This window comes from Pleurodeles waltl, chromosome 10 (genome assembly GCF_031143425.1).
Source record: "Pleurodeles waltl isolate 20211129_DDA chromosome 10, aPleWal1.hap1.20221129, whole genome shotgun sequence".
Taxonomy (NCBI): Eukaryota; Metazoa; Chordata; class Amphibia; order Caudata; family Salamandridae; genus Pleurodeles; species Pleurodeles waltl.
The window spans coordinates 458,210,996-458,230,419 of NC_090449.1; the positions used below are offsets into that span (position 1 = coordinate 458,210,996).

Sequence of the window (19,424 nt, forward strand, 5' to 3'; positions counted from 1 at the left end):
GGATTAATTGACCAATTGGAATTTGGGGGATAGTCTGTGTGACTTTGATATAACAACGTGACAGAGGGAAAAGAGTTCAGAACCTTACTTTCAAATTGTGATGCGATATTGGGAAGAAGGGATTTGAGATTCAGTCATTGGGCTCATACTCTCTGACTGAGAGCCTGATGTAAAGCTGATCGACTGATGACCTGAGGACGAAGACATTCTGTTGCTGACCCATACCGTGGATAGGTAGATATGACAATGTGACTAAATTGTATTTTGTGCCTTTCCTTTCTAGGTACCAACTGTGCTGTCTTAATAGTATTCTTAGCTAGATGTTTTCTAAATCCTTGTTCCTAAATTGTTTTGCATGAAGCCCCACATATTGATGCTAATCTGGGTTAGACAAGGTTTTCTTTACATGACGATTTGACAGATTACAGAGACAAATGATTGACGGACTGTTCTGCTGAACTTCATGACTAGAACTGAGTTATTCCTTTTGATTCCCTTATTGACTTGTGCTAATGCTTTAGAATGTACTCTGATTCAAGCTTTGATTAGATTATGTTTTGGCTTCTTCTAACTAATTAATGCTGTTCTTATTGAATTGAATTGAGTTTGAATTAATCTTATGAATTTGGTGCATTGATTACTGAGTACATTGGTCACATCATAGCTAGGATACTTCATTTGAATCAAAAGGTTCATCGACCTATACGCATCACCTTGTCAGTTTACTTACTAAAGACTGACGCACTAATAGTAGGAAATCATATCAAAGGCAAACATTCTGAATTATTAAGTGTAGTTACATCTAATAAAGATAATGATGTAAGCGATGCAAGAGATAGAACTTTTACATCTTCGACTCCTGGTTCAATCATAGCTCAGTCTTTTTTGGATATATTGGCAGATTTTCTCGAACCCAGACTTTCAGTGTCACCCCGAGCCATGGTCACCCTTTCCGCAGGCCGTTTACCGGTAGAGAAGGCTTTAAGTAATAAAAGTTGTACTATCATGAATACAGAACAGTCTGCAACGAGTAAGTCAGTAATTGCTGACAATAAGATGCCCATGATAGACAAAAAGGTTTTCAATTAATATTGAATCTGGAAATGTCAGCATCCTCCTCTTTTTCAGTCATGGATGTTGGATGTTGGATGTTTGATGGAGAAAATCTTATGAGGAATATTTGCAGCAGTAGTACTGAATAATAATATATTAAAAATGCAAGCAGTTCACCTGCGGATAATAACAGCAGTTATAAGTAAATCTTTGTATGCTTTCCTTAACAACACAGTTTGAAGTGGATCAAGAGGGTGTATTACATGAAAAGGAGAAGCGAATAACACCACCTTAGAATACCATTTCCCCATCTGTATATGTTTCAATTGGGGCAATATTGATTTAAAAGTGGGGTGCTTGTACCTACAATACAATTATTCTTCCTTTAAGAAAGAGATTATACAAATAATGAATAGGAAAGAAAAGGTGCACAAAGAATTTAAGGGAAGTATAAACCCTGATAAAGTCCTAAGAACAAGTCTTTTGGAATTAACCATAATTGATAATGCTTCAACAAGTTTAATACAACCAACTCAGGGTGACTGGGGCTCCTCACAGAATATCTCAGTTTCACAGTCAGGGCAGTGTCCCTTAAAAAGGTTTCCATCAAAAACAGAAAGAAGTGTTAGGGCATCAAGGTCATTGTATTCAGTCCTATATGGCAATGTAGCCTATGATGGCCTGCCCTGGATAATAAGAGGGTAAATATAAATATTAACTCTCAATATCCCTGTAGGGAAATTCTCCCAGAAGAATATTTGGTCTAAGTTGACACAGTTAGATCTGGGGAAAAAATAGAAAAATAAAACTGGTAGATCATTCATGGCTAATCCAGGTTATATCCAATTGTCCTCAGAAAGCATTTTCTACTAATGATTTTAAACAGGTGAGGGTTGGCAAATATTATGTCGGGAAGAAACATGACTAAGATTTTTCGCTTAGTGAAGGTACCCTTCTAATGGACAAAGAGGAGATTTTGGTTCAATGGGTCAAACGTATATCCGAGCTGAAGATGAAATGGTTCAATCAACGTCTACAGTTAATACATGTGTGCAAAATAATGCAGAAGTAGGACTAAATCAAGTTCAGATATTGTCACATATGAAAGCAAAGCAACAGATCTCAAGAAAGAATGACAGTATAAATAAACATAATTTAACTGTAGCTATACCAAAAGCTAAGCGTTAATCATATAATTCTAGTATTTTAGATGAAAACGGTCTCACCATTCTGAAATCATTTAGTGAATCTTGGGTGAATACAGTGGTTTGGGTGAAGTAGATTAGGAATCAAGATCTTCACACAGCACATTAGTACTTCCCTGGAATGTACATGGTTTAAAAAAATGAAGGGATCTAGACCTTTTAATACAGTTGTTTCCAATTATCTCATTATGGGGGTGATTCTAACTTTGGCGGGCGGCGGAGGCCGCCCGCCAAAGTTCCCCCAACAGAATACTGCTACGCGGTCAGAAGACCGCCGCAGTTATTCTGTGTTTCCCGCTGGGCTGGCGGGCGACCGCCAGAAGGCCGCCCGCCAGCCCAGCGGGAAACCCCTTCCCACGAGGAAGCCGGCTCCGAATGGAGCCGGCGGAGTGGGAAGGGTGCGACGGGTGCAGTAGCACCCGTCACGATTTTCAGTGTCTGCAAAATCTTTTAGGGGCCCTCTTACGGGGGCCCCTGCAGTGCCCATGCCACTGGCATGGGCACTGCAGGGGCACCCAGGGGCCCCAGGACACCCCTCACCGCCATCCTGTTCCTGGCGGTCACGACCGCCAGGAACAGGATGGTGGTGAGGGGGTCGGAATCCCCATGGCGGCACAGCAAGCTGCGCCGCCATGGAGGATTCCTCAGGGCAGTGGAAAACCGGCGGGAGACCGCCGGTTTTCCGTTTCTGACCGCGGCTGTACCGCCACGGTCAGAATGCCCTTGGGAGCACCGCCAGCCTGTTGGCGGTGCTCCCGCGGTCCCCGGCTCTGGCGGTCAATGACCGCCAGGGTCGGAATGACCCCCTATATGTTTCTAGGAGACTTGGTTGTGGAAAGAAAACATACAAACCTGGACTTCCCTGGGAGTCTAGTTTTCAGAATTGGCTTGCTATGGTAGGCCTCCTTGTGCAGCAGTTTAGTTAGGACCCAAAATCCACAGCTACCCACATTCTAAAAGAAGCTTTGATTTTGCTTGATGAAATGTGATGTCTTCAGAGTGTGTTTTGGGGCATTTTGTGTTGCAGACGCTAAGCTCAGCCACACATGTGGGGTGCAGTTTTTATCAGGAGGCCTGTGAGAACACAGAATATTTGAACATGTGTTATTACCAATTGAATTTCTCTGCATTTAATGCTAACAAATGTTGGCCAGTGTGCAAGAAAGAAGACATTTTGTAAAATTCTCTCTGAATCACAACAGTATGAATAAGAACAACTTCAGATGTGTACAAATAACTACTGTTCCTAAACCTAGTATCTTATGTACATCTCTGATAATATTGGTTTCTTTTATACCCATTTTCCTTTGTATATAATTTAGGTATATTTTAGTTTACCATAAGAATTGCTGTATAGTCAGGACACAATGAAAGATAATTGTAAGGTGCAGCTCGTTTGTTGACTCTGGCTATCACATGTTTTTAGAAAACCTACAAACTCTATATATCCCCACGACCAGAAGGGTCTGATGGATATAATGGGTTATTGCTTTTGAAAATCAGCCTTCGTAACAAGAAGGGTCAGTTTTTTTCCTATCAATGTTAATTATTTTTTAGTCAACATTTAGGGCCTCATTATGAGTACGGGAGTCCATAGGACTGCCATACCCACAGTGGCGGTCAGACGGCCGCACTACTTTGTGGTCCAACCACCAGGGGACCGCTGCCACTGCCAGGATCATGGATCCCAGCGGGGTGACGGCAGTTGAAGTTGTGGTCAGCCACAGTGGTGCTGGGTTCCGCATCGCCGTGCTGATCATGAGTCCCCTTTTTTCCAGCCTTTTCATGGCAATGTCCTCGCCATGAAAAGGCTGGCCAAAAGGCAGTGCTGGGAGCCACAGGGGGCCCCTACCTGGCACCCTTGGAATGCACACTGTCTGCTATGGCAGACAGTGCACATTATGAGGGTGCTGGGGGCACCCTCTGTGCAACAGTATTGACCTCAGCTCCCTGAGCGTTCGAGGCCAATTACGCTGCACTATTTGCACTTGGCTGAATGGAGGAAACCTCCTGGAGGTTTCCGCCAGTCAGCCTAATGGAACCATCATAATTGGGCCAGGGGAAGACCACCAACTGTGTGGCGGTCTCCTGCCCACGAGGCCAACGGTCGCCCCCACCAATCTCGTAATGAGGCCATCATTTCAATGTTGTCTATTTTTCTGAAATATATATTTTTCAAGCGTTGCCCATGGGTTGTACATAAGTTTTCACTACAAACTGCTTGTAGGCTGAAACCACAATAATGAGGAAAAAAGTATTTCTTCATAGAAAAATGCAAAAAAGGATTAAAAAATAGATCTATGTGACAAGTCTGCGGATTCCTGAAAGCTGGAAAGATGGTAATCCTAGCACGCCAAACCTTTTGTTGATGCCATTTTTAGAAAAAAATATATGAATTTGTGCACAGTACTTTTCCTCACGAAAACTAACATTTAGCTATATTTTGGCAATTTTCTTGGTTCCCTCCAGTGGAATTCACAATTCTGGATACCTTTATAATCCTCAGGACTCTGACAAAAAAGGATGGCAATTTGGCATGGATACCATTTGTGGGGGAAAAGGTATGAAGGTTTAATCGCATGCAACCCCTAACATCTAAACAAGGGCCTAACACTGGGGCGTCGGGAGGAGCCCTAGCAGTGAAGACCTTCACATTTATCCGCCACTTGGCTCCCCCTACTAAACTGTCTGCTTCAGCCAGGAGTGATTAGCCCCAACTGCTGAACGTGTCCTGCCATAAACTCAGATGCCTCCCATCGCTTGGGCAAAGGCCTTTTAGTCACAGGATTGGTCTATTACCTTTTTATTTTTTTTATTTTATAAAATACAGTAGGCAGGAAATGCCATGGAACTAGTATCTTAGGTTTGTATAAAGCAGATAGGAACCCACATAATTCATAAAATGAAGTACCCACTTAAACACTCTTACACCTAGACCGTCAGTACAGGGGTAGTCAAGATTGCAAAATACTGAAGTGGCCCCACCACGGCCCTCAAACTTGTTTGTTTCATTGGACAACCCCATGCAAGGTATATCGTCTCCTCAACCTGGGAGCACTGGGCATACCTCTCAACCATTCCTCCATGGTAGGAGCCTTTTCAGACCACCAGTGTTTGCCAATATCTTGCTTGGCTAGGGACAGGCCCACCAAGGATTTTGATCCACAGTAACCACTTAACTCCTCTATGATTTAGAAGAGCACTAGCTTGGGCGTTAACTCAGTGCTTAATCTCAGTACCTCTTGGAGCATAGAAGTGTCACATAACTATAATGTTGAACCATCCCACACTACCAGACTGTGTGAGAGATTTCACCTATCTTCAGGTGGCATTAAAAACACTTAGGAGTCCTGCCCTCCTCCATAGATGTTCTAGGGTGCAGTAACCTTTATGAAGATGTTTCATTCGAATCAAGCATAGTTTGGCCAATATAGGTAGCTCTCGAAGGGCTAACTTTACCTGGCTCCAGTTGGCTCAGGTAATGTTCCCAGGAACATTGCAGCTCTACAGGTCAGGGGCATTTATCACCATCGATCAAGAAATCTGGGTGGCCTCCATCGGCTAGTAGGCCCATCACCACCCTGGCTTTCATTAGGCTCAATTTAGAAAGGGTCACTAAGTCTTCCTGGGGTACCTCTAAGGTGCGTCTCAAATGCAGGTATTCATAAGACATGGAATTTTGCAGTTCAGTTTCTTTGCTCAGAATTGTAAAGGATTTCAAGTGCACTTTGTCACATACATCTCTCAATTTCCAGACCCCTGTTTGGTCCCACAACCGAAAGTTGGTTAGACCAGACAAATTCCTTAGCCACTTTCCTTGCCACAATGGTATTTCCTGCTTCATTTTGTCATCCATTCTATCCAGTATAATGTCTTACAAAAAATAATAGTAGGTCAGGCCTGCAAATAAATCTCACTTGACAATGAAGACAGGATCATTTAAAGCCAGTCATTCACTGGCTTGCTCTGTAACAAAGGCTACAGGAATCCTATAGGGTAGTTCTGCAAGATATAGAGAATCTTACTAAATATAGCCATTTTGAATAAAGCTACCTCTAATATTGTTTGTAACAGTGTTCAGTCCCCACATATCTGCATAACTCTAGAAGCAGGGTAAAACTTTGAGCATTCAGCCCAACTCAGGGTCAACTTTGATGTATTCACAAATATATTTAAAAATATGTGTTTGAACGTTTAACTTAAATTGTCAGTCTGTTTCTTATGCTCTCCTGGTTTTTTATGCTCCTCTCCTCCACTAGAATGCAGAAAATAACAGATTTGCCCCAATTTACATTAAAGTTAGAGGCTGCTCCAAAAATATCCAATATGTCCATCAGTCTCTGACCCATCCACTGACTGGGGGTATCATAGGAAAAATTGCATGTAATGTGCATAGAGACTTTTGGTCTTTGATACCATTATCCCATTGAAAGCCTTTCAGCAAGGCTTTAGTCCTAATTCAAGCTGCCAGTGGCTCTCTGGCAAGGACAAGCAGCAGAGGTAAAGAGAACATCCAGTCCTGGTGCCTTGAAAACTGATAAGCTGGGGTACAATTATCCAGGATCATGACCCCCGGTTTTATATAAAGGATTCTGGCACAGGCCAGGAAGTATTGACCGAAGTTCATCTTTTAGAGATCCTGGAAAGGGAAGCTTAATTTCAAGGAGTTAAAGGTCTTGTTGATCTCTACCAAAATGAAATCACAAGGGACATAAAATTCATATGCACACTCCAGAGCCATCTTTACACGTCAGATTGACTTTCTAGTGCATTGACCCAGCATGAAGCCATTTTAGCCTAGGTGGATCACGGAAGTGATGACCCTGACCAGTCTATTTACATTTATGAGAATGATCACGTAATAGGCAGTGCTGCACTTTTATCAGTACCAAACTTGTAGCAGCCTAGAGGTTGTCCCGCAGAGGTCCCTCTTGTAGGCCTCATTAAACGTGCTTAAAATGTGTAGAAGCAAGAGAAAAGTTAGCATCTTAAGGAATTTGAAAGGGAGCCCATTGGGGCAATTGTTTTCCCAGATTGTATCCTATTTAGAGCCTCTTCGGTCTTTTCCTGAGTCTGCAGGAGATCAAGCACCTCATGATCAGATAGGGACTGAATTGCTATCTCTGGAATCAAGGGAGTTGACGATTTGCATTCTGCCAGCAGACAGACCTCTTACAGAATTTTGTACTATTCAGCAAATGCAATGGCCATTTTCTGTGCACCAAATAGAAACCAACTTCCAGATTATTTGTGGGTCTCAGCACAAACCTTCAGGAGACATCCAAGATGGCAAGCAAATTCAGTAGATCGCCAGCTTTGTCTCCTGTTCCATATGCTGCAATGCCAGTCAGGTCAATCTGAGTGTGTCTCAGGCCAGCTACCTCAGTGTGATCCTTATGGACTCTAGTTGGTGAAGCAACGTGGCATCACAGGTATAGTAAACCCAAGCTCAAAGGCTAGAATATTTGCCTGCACTATGAATATTGTAAGTTTCCTGTCCCTCTCCTTTAGCTATGTCATTGCTCTCCCTGTGTTACAGCCTTCAAGACTTCCCAAAGCTTGCACACAGTGGAGGCACAGCCCATAATGAACTTGAAATATAACTCTCCTCCCTCAAATAAACAGAATTTTTCATCAGCCAACCACTAAGCATTCTGACGACATGTGCCATGTTCACTGCTCCAATCGTGACCCATTTACAGTTCTGTCAGTGAATGATCACATAGGCCATGGCAGAATGTACACGTCCTACAACCAGGCAAGTCTGTGGCCAGAAGGAAAAGGAATTCAGTTTGGAGAACAACTTGTGGGATGCTTTTTAACCCACTTGCCAACTACTTCACAAGTCATAAGGACTCAGACTGAATGCCGAGTCAGAATGGATAGAGTTTCTATGAGGCTCTGCTGCATTTTGTCCAAAAGAAGGATCTAGGGCTAGATGTATCAAGAATGCCTTTTGCGAGTCGGAAATAGCGATTTTTAAGAAAACGCTATTTCTGACTCGCAAAATGCAACGTATCACATTTGCAATTCGGTAATAGCGATTTCTTAAAAATCGCAAATGCTATTACTGAATCGCAAATTGCGATACCGGCCCCATTCGCACCTATGGGCCTGTAGGCCCATATTTGCAAATGTTTTTCTTTTCCAAAATTGCGATTTCTTAACTGGAAAGAAATGCAAAACCCCAGGGTGCTGGGGGCCTAAAGCCCCCTCTGCTGCACCCCAAAAAGTTTTTTAGGACATGTAAGGTGCACACATGCCAAAAGGGCATGTGTGCTTTACATGTACATTTTAAAAATGCATTTTAAATGCTTTTTTAAAATTTGCACATGGTTACCACTAAGTTCAGCTTGGTGGTAAATAGGGATTCCTTAATGCCCAATTCACATTAAGAAATTGCTTCTTACATGTGCTTTAGAAATCACAAATAAGGAATCATTATTTGCGATTTCTTATTTAGAGAGTCGCAGTTTGCGACTCTCTAAACGGGGTCGCAATTTTAAGGAATGGCTATTTTAGCGATTCCTTAAAATTGCTTTCAGAATGCCTTTGATACATTCTGAAATGGCTTTTTGAATTCGCAAACGGCATTCGCACCGTTTGCGAATGCAAAAAGCTTTCATACATCTGACCCCTAGCGCCATTCCCACTGTTATATTAAAGCCGCCTCCAATACAGAACTCTAAGTTCACTTAAGCTATTGTGCATCAAAGAGGGTGTAAATTCTAATAAACATGCAACATTGGGCTTTTTACATACCGGTCATTAGAATATTTTGCTCCTGTCTGTCCCTTTTCATGTGGGTCACCACCAGAGCAACATGTTTCTGGAGTAAGAAATAAGACACCTTAGTGAAGTGTGGTTGGAAAACTCAGGTCTACCTGTATTCCCCAAATAACCCACATTTGCTACTCCTGCAACAAGATAACTTTCTGGCAACATAGGTTTGCAAATTGTAGCACCGTTCCTTCCTCTATTCTGTCATTGAGCCCATTTACATTCCATGATTTGATACAGTATTCTACAACCTAATGTGGTGCGCCGTGGCGATCATTCGCTGGGGTGGTGAGTGTTATTTTACTGTCACCCACTATGCAGTGTTGAAAGAGAAATCCATAATAACATCAAAAACTACAACAATGCGCAAAATGAAAGTCAATTAGAGGAGTATCAGTAGCAGAATATTGTAAGTACCACAAACTCCATAAGACAGACAGAACGCGTAACTGATACACAGTAAGCGTTGACTTCCCTGTACCTCCTTAAGTCAGAAGCATAAATTAAAATAAATGAAGCCCCTTACTGGGGTGCATGCCCTTCAGTCAGTTCCCACAAAACGCATAAACTTCAAAACTTCATGATCTTGTTTCTTTCAGTTTGGCACTCTGCAAGGAAAGACAAGGAAGTATATCAGTGAGTCCCCCAAAGAGACCACCCCACCACACGTGCAGAAGGGACGTCTTATGAGCTTAGGTTTATTTCATGTCCTTTCGTGTCCTAAGGTAACTATAACTCGCATCCTCGCCATGCACAGTTTTCTTATCAATAATCTTACTTCAAATGTTACTGTGATATTATCAATGATGTCATAGGAGATATCATGAGTGATGTAATATCTGAGGTTATTAGCAGTGCATGGCGATGGTGCGAGTTATAGTTGCCTTATGGCACGAGTTATAGTTACTTGAAATAACTCTAACTATAATAGCTGAATTCCTATGGTTTTTTGCGTGTAAACTCTCAGCCTAACCATAACATCTCTGTAACCTTTAGTTTTTTTGTGAATTTCAAAGGTTTTTTCATTTCAATATCCTAACTATAACTTTCTTGTAATCTTTGTTTTTTACAATGAATTTCTAGGGCTTTTTTAATGTTAAGTAAGATGCTCATCATAATGCTCAGTGGAGGGGGTAGGATGCAGTTCCTGGCATTGTGCTTTCCCACCGAAGCCTGCTGCTTCTACACCCCCCTCCCCCTGCCATGCATTGTCCAAGTCCATGCCTCTGCGTCCTCATTACAACCCTGTTCATTGCAGGCTGTTCTCTCATTGCCCTTCCCGCCTGCCCTGCACAGTTAGTTAGCTACCTAATCCTCCTCCTCCCTACCCTCTGTTGCCCGAGTACATGCACCAGCCCCCATCCCCTGCCCTGTATGGTCCGATGTGCTGCCACTGCCCTCCATTTAGCTTGATATCCCTGCCCACTCCTTCTGCCCTCCGTTGCCCAATCCTATGCCACATCTTTGCTCTCCTGCTTAGACTCTGTGCTTGGCTTGATGGCCTTCTTCTCCCTGACCTCTGATGTCTGTGTGCATGACTCTGCTCTCACTTTTTTACCCCCGAAGTTCCATGGGACTGACACTGCCCCTCCTATCTACTCTGAGTGTTATGTTGAGCAGCCATTGCCACCCCACCTGTCTAGCATGATCAGATGGCTGCCGCCAGTCCCTGCCACCTCCAGCTTGCCTGTCCGAGTTACATTCCCCGATCCTCTCCCTCCTGTCCTCCATGGTCCATTTTACTACCACTCGCTTCTGCCCTCCATGCTCTGTTGTGGTGCAGCCACTCCTCCTGCCTTGCATGGTCAGTTGATAAGCCCCTTCCCCTCCCTTCTGCCCTACATGTTCTTTTTTGCATGCCTCTGCCTCTCCCGCCTGCCCACCATGACTGCTGTGCTGTCATTAGCCCTCCTGCTTCCCATGCATGGCCTTCTTTGCTGTCACAGCCCCTTGCACCGGCCCTGTGTGGTTAGCTTGCTGCCCCTGACCCCCTCTAACCTTCCCTCTGTTGTCTGTGTGTAGGCCATTATAGTCTCACTGTTGCCCTCCATGGTGTGTTGTGCTTCCAGTGTCCATCTCGCCTGCCCTCCATGGTCGGCTTGCTGCTCCTGCCCCCTTGCCCACTGCCCTCCATTTTCCATGTGCAGGCCCCTTTTCCTCCCTCCTGCCATGTCTTGTCCGTTGTTGTGCTCCTGCCCCTCCCTCCTGCCCTTCATGGTCTGTTATGCTGCAACTGTCACTCCTGTCTGTCCAGTATGGTCAGCTTGCTGCCATTGCCTCTTCCCCCCCTGCTGTCTGTTGTCCATATTCATGGCCCTGTCCCCTCCCTCTTGCTTTCCATGGTCCATTGTGCTGCACTGCTGTCCTGTTTGCCTTGTGTACTGTATTGTGCTGTTGCAGCCCCTGATGCCTACCCTTTTAGGTCAATCTGGTGCCGCTGCCCATCTCCCGTCTTCCCTCTAATATCCGAGTCCATGTCCCTACCCCATTCCTCCTGCCCTCCATGATCCAATTTACTATACTTGCCAACATTTTCAACTTTGTAAGAGGGATATTTTATTTTAAAAAACTGTGGGAATTGATTTGCCCCATAGACTCACATTAAAAGATAAATCAAAGCCCTTTTGGGCTTAAAACATCATGAGTCTCCTGCCTGTATCGGGTATGTTCGCATCAATGGTTATACTGCCACTGACTCTTCCTTCTGTCCTCAATGGTCTGTTGTATAGCCACTACCTCACTTGCCTGTCCTGCAAGATTGGTTTGTTGCCCCTGCCTCCCTTTCTCCTGCCCTCCATGGTCAGTTGTCCTTCCAGTGCCTCTTCCATCTGCTCAGGATGGGCAACCTGTTCCCTTTTCACCTCCTCCCTGTCCTCAATTATCTGAATCTGTGCCCCTGACTGTTGCCTCCCAATGGTATTCTAATGAATAACTAGATTACTGCATTCTATATTTATTACAAAAATGTGGAACGCCTGACGTCATCTTAATGTAATCAAAATCATAATACTTAAAGCATTTCCTTTAGAAATTATAAAAATGAGTGTCTTATTTCTTATGTCTGAGTTCTCAAATAGGGACAAAGCACTTTTATATTATTTGCTATCTTTATGTTTGGTTATCTAGTTGATCACTAGATTATATGTTTCACTTAGGATGTGGCGTTACTGCCAGAGCTGCATACTTTGCTTCAGCTCAAAATTCTGTGATTCTGGGCAGATCACTTATTCTTTGCATGCCTAAAACCAAAATGAATGTGTCCTTGTGTAATGTAACTGATGCTGATGTACAGCACTCCAGTACCTTCAGGTCAAGTCGGTGGTGTATCAAACTGCAAAAAAAAAGAAAGAAATGAATTGTTTCGCTCGTCTGTCATTGGGCTATATTTGGGTGATAGTTGTGCTACGTTTGAGCTCTTTTGTCTCTGGTAGCCATCTTTGGAGACTTGTTTGTTATGAAGCTCCCTAATTTACTCATTTACTACAGTATCCTCAGTAGAAAATGCTTTCAATTTTTCAACTTTAATTCCATCAAGATGGTGTTTAGATGTGTCACACTTTTGGCATAAATTCAGAATGTTAGCATTCCAGTGCTCATTAGAACATTGCAGTAAAGCTGTTGATCACCAGGGAGTCAACTGACAGTCTGCTGCTGGTGTTAAAAGTGCATGTTTCAGTCTGAATGTCAGAATGTTTTAATGAAATAGAAGAAGAAGATATTTGAGAACACACTAAAAACGAGTCCTTAGGGACCCCCTCATTTTGTTCCTTTCTAAATTAAATGTTTTAGGTTTTACCAGTTTGATTCAATCAAGATTGTCATAATTAAGACTGTTAGCGCTCTAGCTGTTCGTTAAACCACTCTGGTAGGCTGCAGTAGAACACAAGGTAATCAACAGGCTGCTCTTGTTGAAAGTTCATGTTGTACTGAGAATGTCAGACTTCATTCTCATATGCCTGAGAAACATACTGTGAATTTACAAAACATATACTCTAATTTTAGCTTCTGGAGCACCTTCCATAACCTTTATGACAAAATAATGAGAAAACTGTTTTCTGTCAAACATGATTCATGAAATTCCAGCAGTGTAAAATCACCACAATTCCTAAAATTAGTATGGTACCAGCAACAAAATTTATATTGTAACTAAAATGTGTTATCACCCTTTATACGTTCTCCTTTTTGCAGTTCCCAAAACCTGCCATTTACTACAATACATTGCAATGGGTTGCTATCAAGTATATTGGTCCCAGGATGGCTACCAGCACTTCCTGGTTGAAGTGCTGACAGCCAATACGATTCCACCACGAGGTCTGTGTTTAGGCTCCGCCCGATATACACATTTCTTTTTCCTTTAACATCTTGAAAAATAACTGAACCGATTTACACCAAATAACAAAAAGTGTACTTTTTGGACCAAGAGCTAACTTTCTTCTAAATTTGGTGTAATTCCATTGAACAGTTGGGGCTGTAGTCATGTCAAAAATGCCTATGGTAATTGACATGGTAAATACACTTTTTTAACCCCCGACAACCTCTGAGAAACCTACCAAATGGAGGTTATTCTTTGAGGCTCATACATGTCCTGAGCCTGTTCCTCTAAGCACTTTAAGATTGCAGTGTAGACAGGCATATTAGACAGACAGACAAGAATGTGCCAGCCTGGGTACTGCTCCTACCTACAGCAATGCTCTCCTCTAGGGTGAGTGGTGGTGTTGTATTTAGTGGAGAGGGTAGCACCTGACTGCAGCCTTGCTGTTAGGCCAGGGTGCTCTAAGACAATGACAACAAGAGATGATCCATGAAAGGTACGCTGTAAGCCTGATCCACTCCCTCCCCCCCCACATCAGTGACTTCTTTTCAGTACAGCAGGGAGCTTGAGCAGTCACACTGATGCGGGCACAACACCAGTAGTGCCCTGGTGTAAGAAGTGCTGCATAATCATGGCGCCACCATCATCTTGCAACAAAACCTGCCTGTCCACAGCCTGGGGAGCCCCCACCGGTCACTCTTCCCTGTGCTACGGCTCCTTAGCACAGCACTGCAAAGGGACGTGCACCTTTGATCTGGCCTTGGCTGAACTCCCTCATCAGGTGCTCCTCCATGTGTTTTGTTAGGTCTGCATCTGTGTGCTGTCCCTCTCTCCAGCTGCAAGCAGTCACTGCACTGATACCTCCATGCAGAGCTTTAGTTGTTGATATGACATATATCATTACCCCCCTGCCACAAGCAAATGTCTATGGGCTGAGGATCAGCTTTTATGGAGCCATTATACAGCTGTTAATTTGTTGTTCATTCCTTCTCTCTCCCTCTTTTGCAGTTGACTCTTTGTGTTCAGTTTACTGAGTTTCCACTCATGTCTGTCTGTGCTATATACCTTTTGATCACTCTTTCTGTTATGTATATTGAGTGTCCGTATCTTTACCTCTGCCCTGAATGCTGAATGTTTTGATGTCTCTTTTTCTAGATCCTGACTGGGCTAGTCTCAACCTGGGGGCTCTCATGTGTATTGAGTGCTCTGGAATCCACAGGAACCTCGGCACACACTTATCCCGTGTTCGCTCTCTCGACCTAGATGACTGGCCCATCGAGCTCATAATGGTGATGACTGCCATAGGTAATTCTTTGGCAAATAGTGTATGGGAAGAAGCAGTGGAAGGATACATCAAACCGGAACAAGAGAGCAGCAGGTAAGTGGCTTTGAAACCATGGAAAGGGGCGCATTAGGTCACATTGCGATAGATATAACTTGTGAAATTGGAAGATACAAACTATTTCTCAATGTTCCTCCAACTAAGCACCTATCAGGCCCTGAGACCATAAGGCAGTGATGGGCAGGTACACCATTTGATTGGCATCCGTGCAATCAATACAAAATATATGTCTCCTGTTACTTTCCTTAAGGCCAATCTTTTCTTCTCTTCCGTGTTGTGTTCTACCTTTATTTAGGGAGTTCCTTATCATGATATTATTAAAGGCCTCAATAATTTTTGATAAAAGATATTCCCATATGTGAAGCTTACACTCCTCCAGAATATCTTTGGAGACTGAAATTGTTTTGGCTTCCTGTACCCACTGAAAACTAAATATTGTAAACGTAGTATTATTCCATAATGGATTGTTAAAAACATCTCAGAAATAAGGTTGTGCTGAAATATTTCTCATGCAGTCTTCTTTGTGCATCTTAACATCTTATATCTTAAATGATATGGGGCTGGTGAATCTAATCACACAGTTCCTCAGTTTACGGGAGCCAAATGTATAAATTGCCCTAATATTGTTTTTACGTATTAGTATAGACTAATTAGTGTTGCTGCCCAGTAGTAGTTTCAAGTTAGAGAATGCCCAGCTTCTCTCTTAATTTAGTTCCTCACATATTTTCAACTATATTCTAGAATTTTCTTTCCCCTAAAAAATTATTAAGTATTGACTTAACCATAACAAAAACATCTTCAGAACATCTGTTGGGATTAAATTAATACAAATAGTTTTATTATAACACAATCATTTCAAGGCACATTAACTCTTTATACATTTCCCTTAGCTACTTCGCTCCCTATTCTCTTTAGTTGTTTATTGTGAATAGCCTTGAAAAGATATTTGTAAAGGACGTGCACCCTGCCCTGAGTGCCCCAACTATACTGATCTCTGTGGATCTCAAATGATTTGTGTTGTCTTAGGCAAACATGAATCATGCATGCTTTGCCATGACATAGGCCTGTCTCACAGATTGCGGTCTTGTTGGACCAGGAGCGTCATCCAAAGTGCTAACCTCATAGTAAAAGGCTATGTAAAATATAGTAAAAGGTAAAAGGCTACTTTCTTTGCCAGGAGTTATGCAGCAAGAGCTCCATGGTAACAGCATACTGTGTAACAATCAGTAGTAGTGAAGAGGTCCTTTTTACCTGTGACACTGGACTGAGGCCTACAGGCTCTGCTCATTCATCAAAAGTTCTACTCAGCCTTGGTCTACATCAGTTTGGTATGTAGTGCTGTGCATTACATGTGTGGTGTACATGTGCTGGATGTATGTGTGCATGTGAATGGTACAGTACAGGTATAATGCAGTACTGTGTAGTGCATGTGTGTTGTTTACATGCACTGGGTGTATGTGTGTCTGTAAATGGTACAATACATGAAGAGCGTAGTGCTGTGCAGTGCATGTATGTTATATGCATGCGCTGGTATGATTGTGTGCCTGCAGGCTGTAAAATATATGTCTGACTCTGGGTTCCATTTTGCGAGACCCAGTGCTGCATGGTGAAACATGAAGAGTGAAGGTAGAGGAAATCATCCCCCAGACGGGTTTGTATTTTGCTGCATTCGTGTAAGCTGTGTGAGAGAGGTCGAAAAGAAGGGGCTTCTCGGGAAAGAGATTGGGTTGATAAGACAGTTATAAAGTAGGGCTGAGGCGGTGGGTTAACCTTTTGATACACATATCATTGTGGCTGACATCTAAGTGTGAACTTTTAGTCACTTCCATGGCCTTTGTTGTGGGGCCATCAGTTTTGGAGACACTCATGCTGTGACAGACTGCTTCCTGGAGGAAGAGAAGGCAAGGGTTGGGAACTTCAAAAGGAATCAGACCTCCTACATAAACATCATAGATTCAGACTCTATATAACATTTGGTGTCTGAAAAAGAACTATAAGAAGGGAAACAGCTTGAGACCCACAAAATTATCAACTGTCAATCAGCAGTCAGGCTGTGTGAGGAGGAGAAGCTCTGCAAGACTTCTGCTTGACACAAGGACTGAAGGTCAAGGCCTGCTAGTCTCCCAGCTGGGTAAGGAAAATCACCCAGGAAATCCAAAACCCTCCGCCATGGACCATCAGCGCTTATCTGCATGAAAAAACAAGTGTTCCTGAAGAAAAAGGATAGTGTTGTAGGGGGGCAAAGGTCCAGTGGGTAATCCTCTTGAGTGGATTCCCTCAGCCAGGTTTGAAGGGATGGCTGATGAAATGATTGGGCCCTTACTTGTGTGCAGAGATGGTTGGCAACCCTCATATACCAGATAAGAGCCAATGTAAGTGAGTCATGAGTCTCACTGTGCAGATCGAGTCATCACCTGTGTTCATTGAGGAGCCCGTGACCACCACAGGCCAGGAGGGACCGCTGTGAAGAGATCGTTGCCCTGCGAGTGCCATAGCCAGTGTGCGTTTGGAAGCCGGCAATCTCCTATTCCAGGAAGGGGTCGCCTTGTAAAGATTGCTGTTCTGAGTGGGCCGCAGCCCACGTGCATTGCTTAGCCGGGGACCCCACATGACAGGAAGTGCCACTGCGAGGACAACTAATGTGCTGATCGGGCAGGAGACTTTGTGCAGTGGAGCGACTGTGACCCCCATGCTAGAGGCGGCCCATGGGGACCAAGCAAGAAGTGTGACCATGTCAGGATCTCCACTGGAGTAGAAAGGCAATGATGAGAACACCTACAAACCTGCAACGTGACAGAGGACCAGCATTGAGACCTGTGCACTACTTCTTCCTCCTCCAGCCCATCTCCATCCCTCCCCACTTGCCGTAGGAGGGACCAAATAGAACTTACCCAGCTTGGTGGATCCACAAAGAACCTCCAGTCACTTCGGTTGCATGACCATGTGTGAGAAACGTGAGGACCACCAAGTGCAGCCCTTTTGAGCTGCATGTTTAGAATTTACAGAAACCAGCAGCAGCTCCAGCATGGGTCTGCTCAGGGAATCCGGTCACTCTGATCCTGCAGGTGCGGGTAAGACTGGTTTCGGGAATAACCCCTATCGCTAGAGTGAGGAAGGAGCGAGACTCGGGGAGTAGTCTAAAGAAACACAAGCGCCCTGACCTCTGGGGACCCTGGAAGCTGTTTGTGAATGTCCTATTCGCCTTTGTGTTGGTAGCAGTAAAATAAATAACTCTTTTACATAAATATAAGTATTTGGCTTGGCGTTTCTTTATTGCTGCTGCTGCATGTATTTTGTGTTGTGAGCCTGTGCTCACTCCCTGTATCGACCTTCCCATTATTATTAGTCCTAAATGCTTAAACTGGTTTAGTATTATCTGTATCTGATTGTTCCATCCTAAAATTGACATTGTTACAAGATTAATATTGTAAACAGAAAATACTGTAAAAGGCTTACTAATATACTTAAATACATTGATAATCTTTTGCAAAAATATGATCATCTGTGTAAATGACGAGCTTCATTGAGAATCCCCTGTAACTGTAGCTGGAGCCCAATAGCAGGTCATTCTTCCTTGTCAATAGAGCTAAGTTCTGCACAAACATTTAGTGGCCCATCAGTCAAGCAGAGGTTTAAATTGGCGATTCCTTATACTGACTGGTAGTCGCAGATAGTTTCTCTTAGGGAGAACGAGATGGGGGTAGGGCAGTTTCTCATGGGGACTCCCTGTTTCACACAGCTGGACTTTTACTTAAACTTGAATATCCCCAAAAAATATCTGTGCAGAGCCTATGTTTTATGAACCTGGCATATACTGAGTTAATAAATATAAATGTTTTCTCTCCCCCCATCTTTCAGTCAATAAAATTATTGGGTTGCACGCTCAATACCTCCCTCTTGCTAGACATAAAAAGCCACCAGCTTAGAAAGATAAAGCATTTACTCTTGACCCCCCACATTAGAACTGCCCCACAGGCACTTGTCATCTCACTGCTTGATTTTGAAAACACCTGTTTAGCAGGATTGCCACAATCTTCATTTGCCCCACTGAAAGTGGTATCCATTTCAGGGATATACAGTTTGAGATCACTACTCATGAGCACTCCAAGACCCACGGTGTCTAAACATCGAAGCAAAACATAGCTGTAAATTTAATTGCTTGGCTTACAAAGCTGTTCAATTAAGAAACCATCATCTATAATAGATTAGCTTGTCATCTCAGAAGGGTAAAGAGGACTTAGAAGCAAACGCTCACTTTATCTGTAAGTCCCAAAGTTAGTCCTTCTATGCACAAAGACAGCTTCACTTTGGAACTATTCGTTTAATTCAAGAACTCACCCTACTCTTCGGTGTTTCCAATAATTCCTAAACATTCACCTCTTTTCTTACTGTTTCTGCAGTAAATTGAGATACAGCGCTTGACTTGGCTCAATGCTGCAGGTTATGTGCTCCGGCCTGCGCTTCTGAGGCCACTCCTGAGGACATAGTCTGTGGGACTTTTCCGGGGGGCGCTCTGGTGCTCGGCTCAGTGCCCTGCCCAACGCCCTGCTCATCGCCCGGTTCAATGCTCAGTGCGTGGACTCCTGAGGTCGAGGCCTACTTTGCGGGTAAGGGCTTCTCTAGCTGCTTGGGCGAGGAGGGCGCTGGGTGCTCGGCACCAGGTGCACTGGGTGCGCTGTGTACCAGGGGCATCTCTGAGGCCCGAGGCCTATCTGTGGCTGTTTTCTCTTGC

At 43.6% G+C, this 19,424-nt stretch overlaps 1 protein-coding gene across 2 annotated transcripts in view; it reads left to right on the forward strand.

Annotated features, from left to right (window-relative positions):
* Positions 1-19,424, forward strand: part of LOC138261617 (arf-GAP with GTPase, ANK repeat and PH domain-containing protein 3-like) — a 2,246,054-nt gene that overhangs the window by 2,049,012 nt on the left and 177,618 nt on the right. For both annotated transcript variants that reach the window (XM_069210744.1, XM_069210743.1), the window contains exon 16: positions 14,506-14,728. In XM_069210744.1, the coding sequence (XP_069066845.1) occupies positions 14,506-14,728 (223 nt within the window). The remainder of the gene's footprint in view (positions 1-14,505; positions 14,729-19,424) is intronic.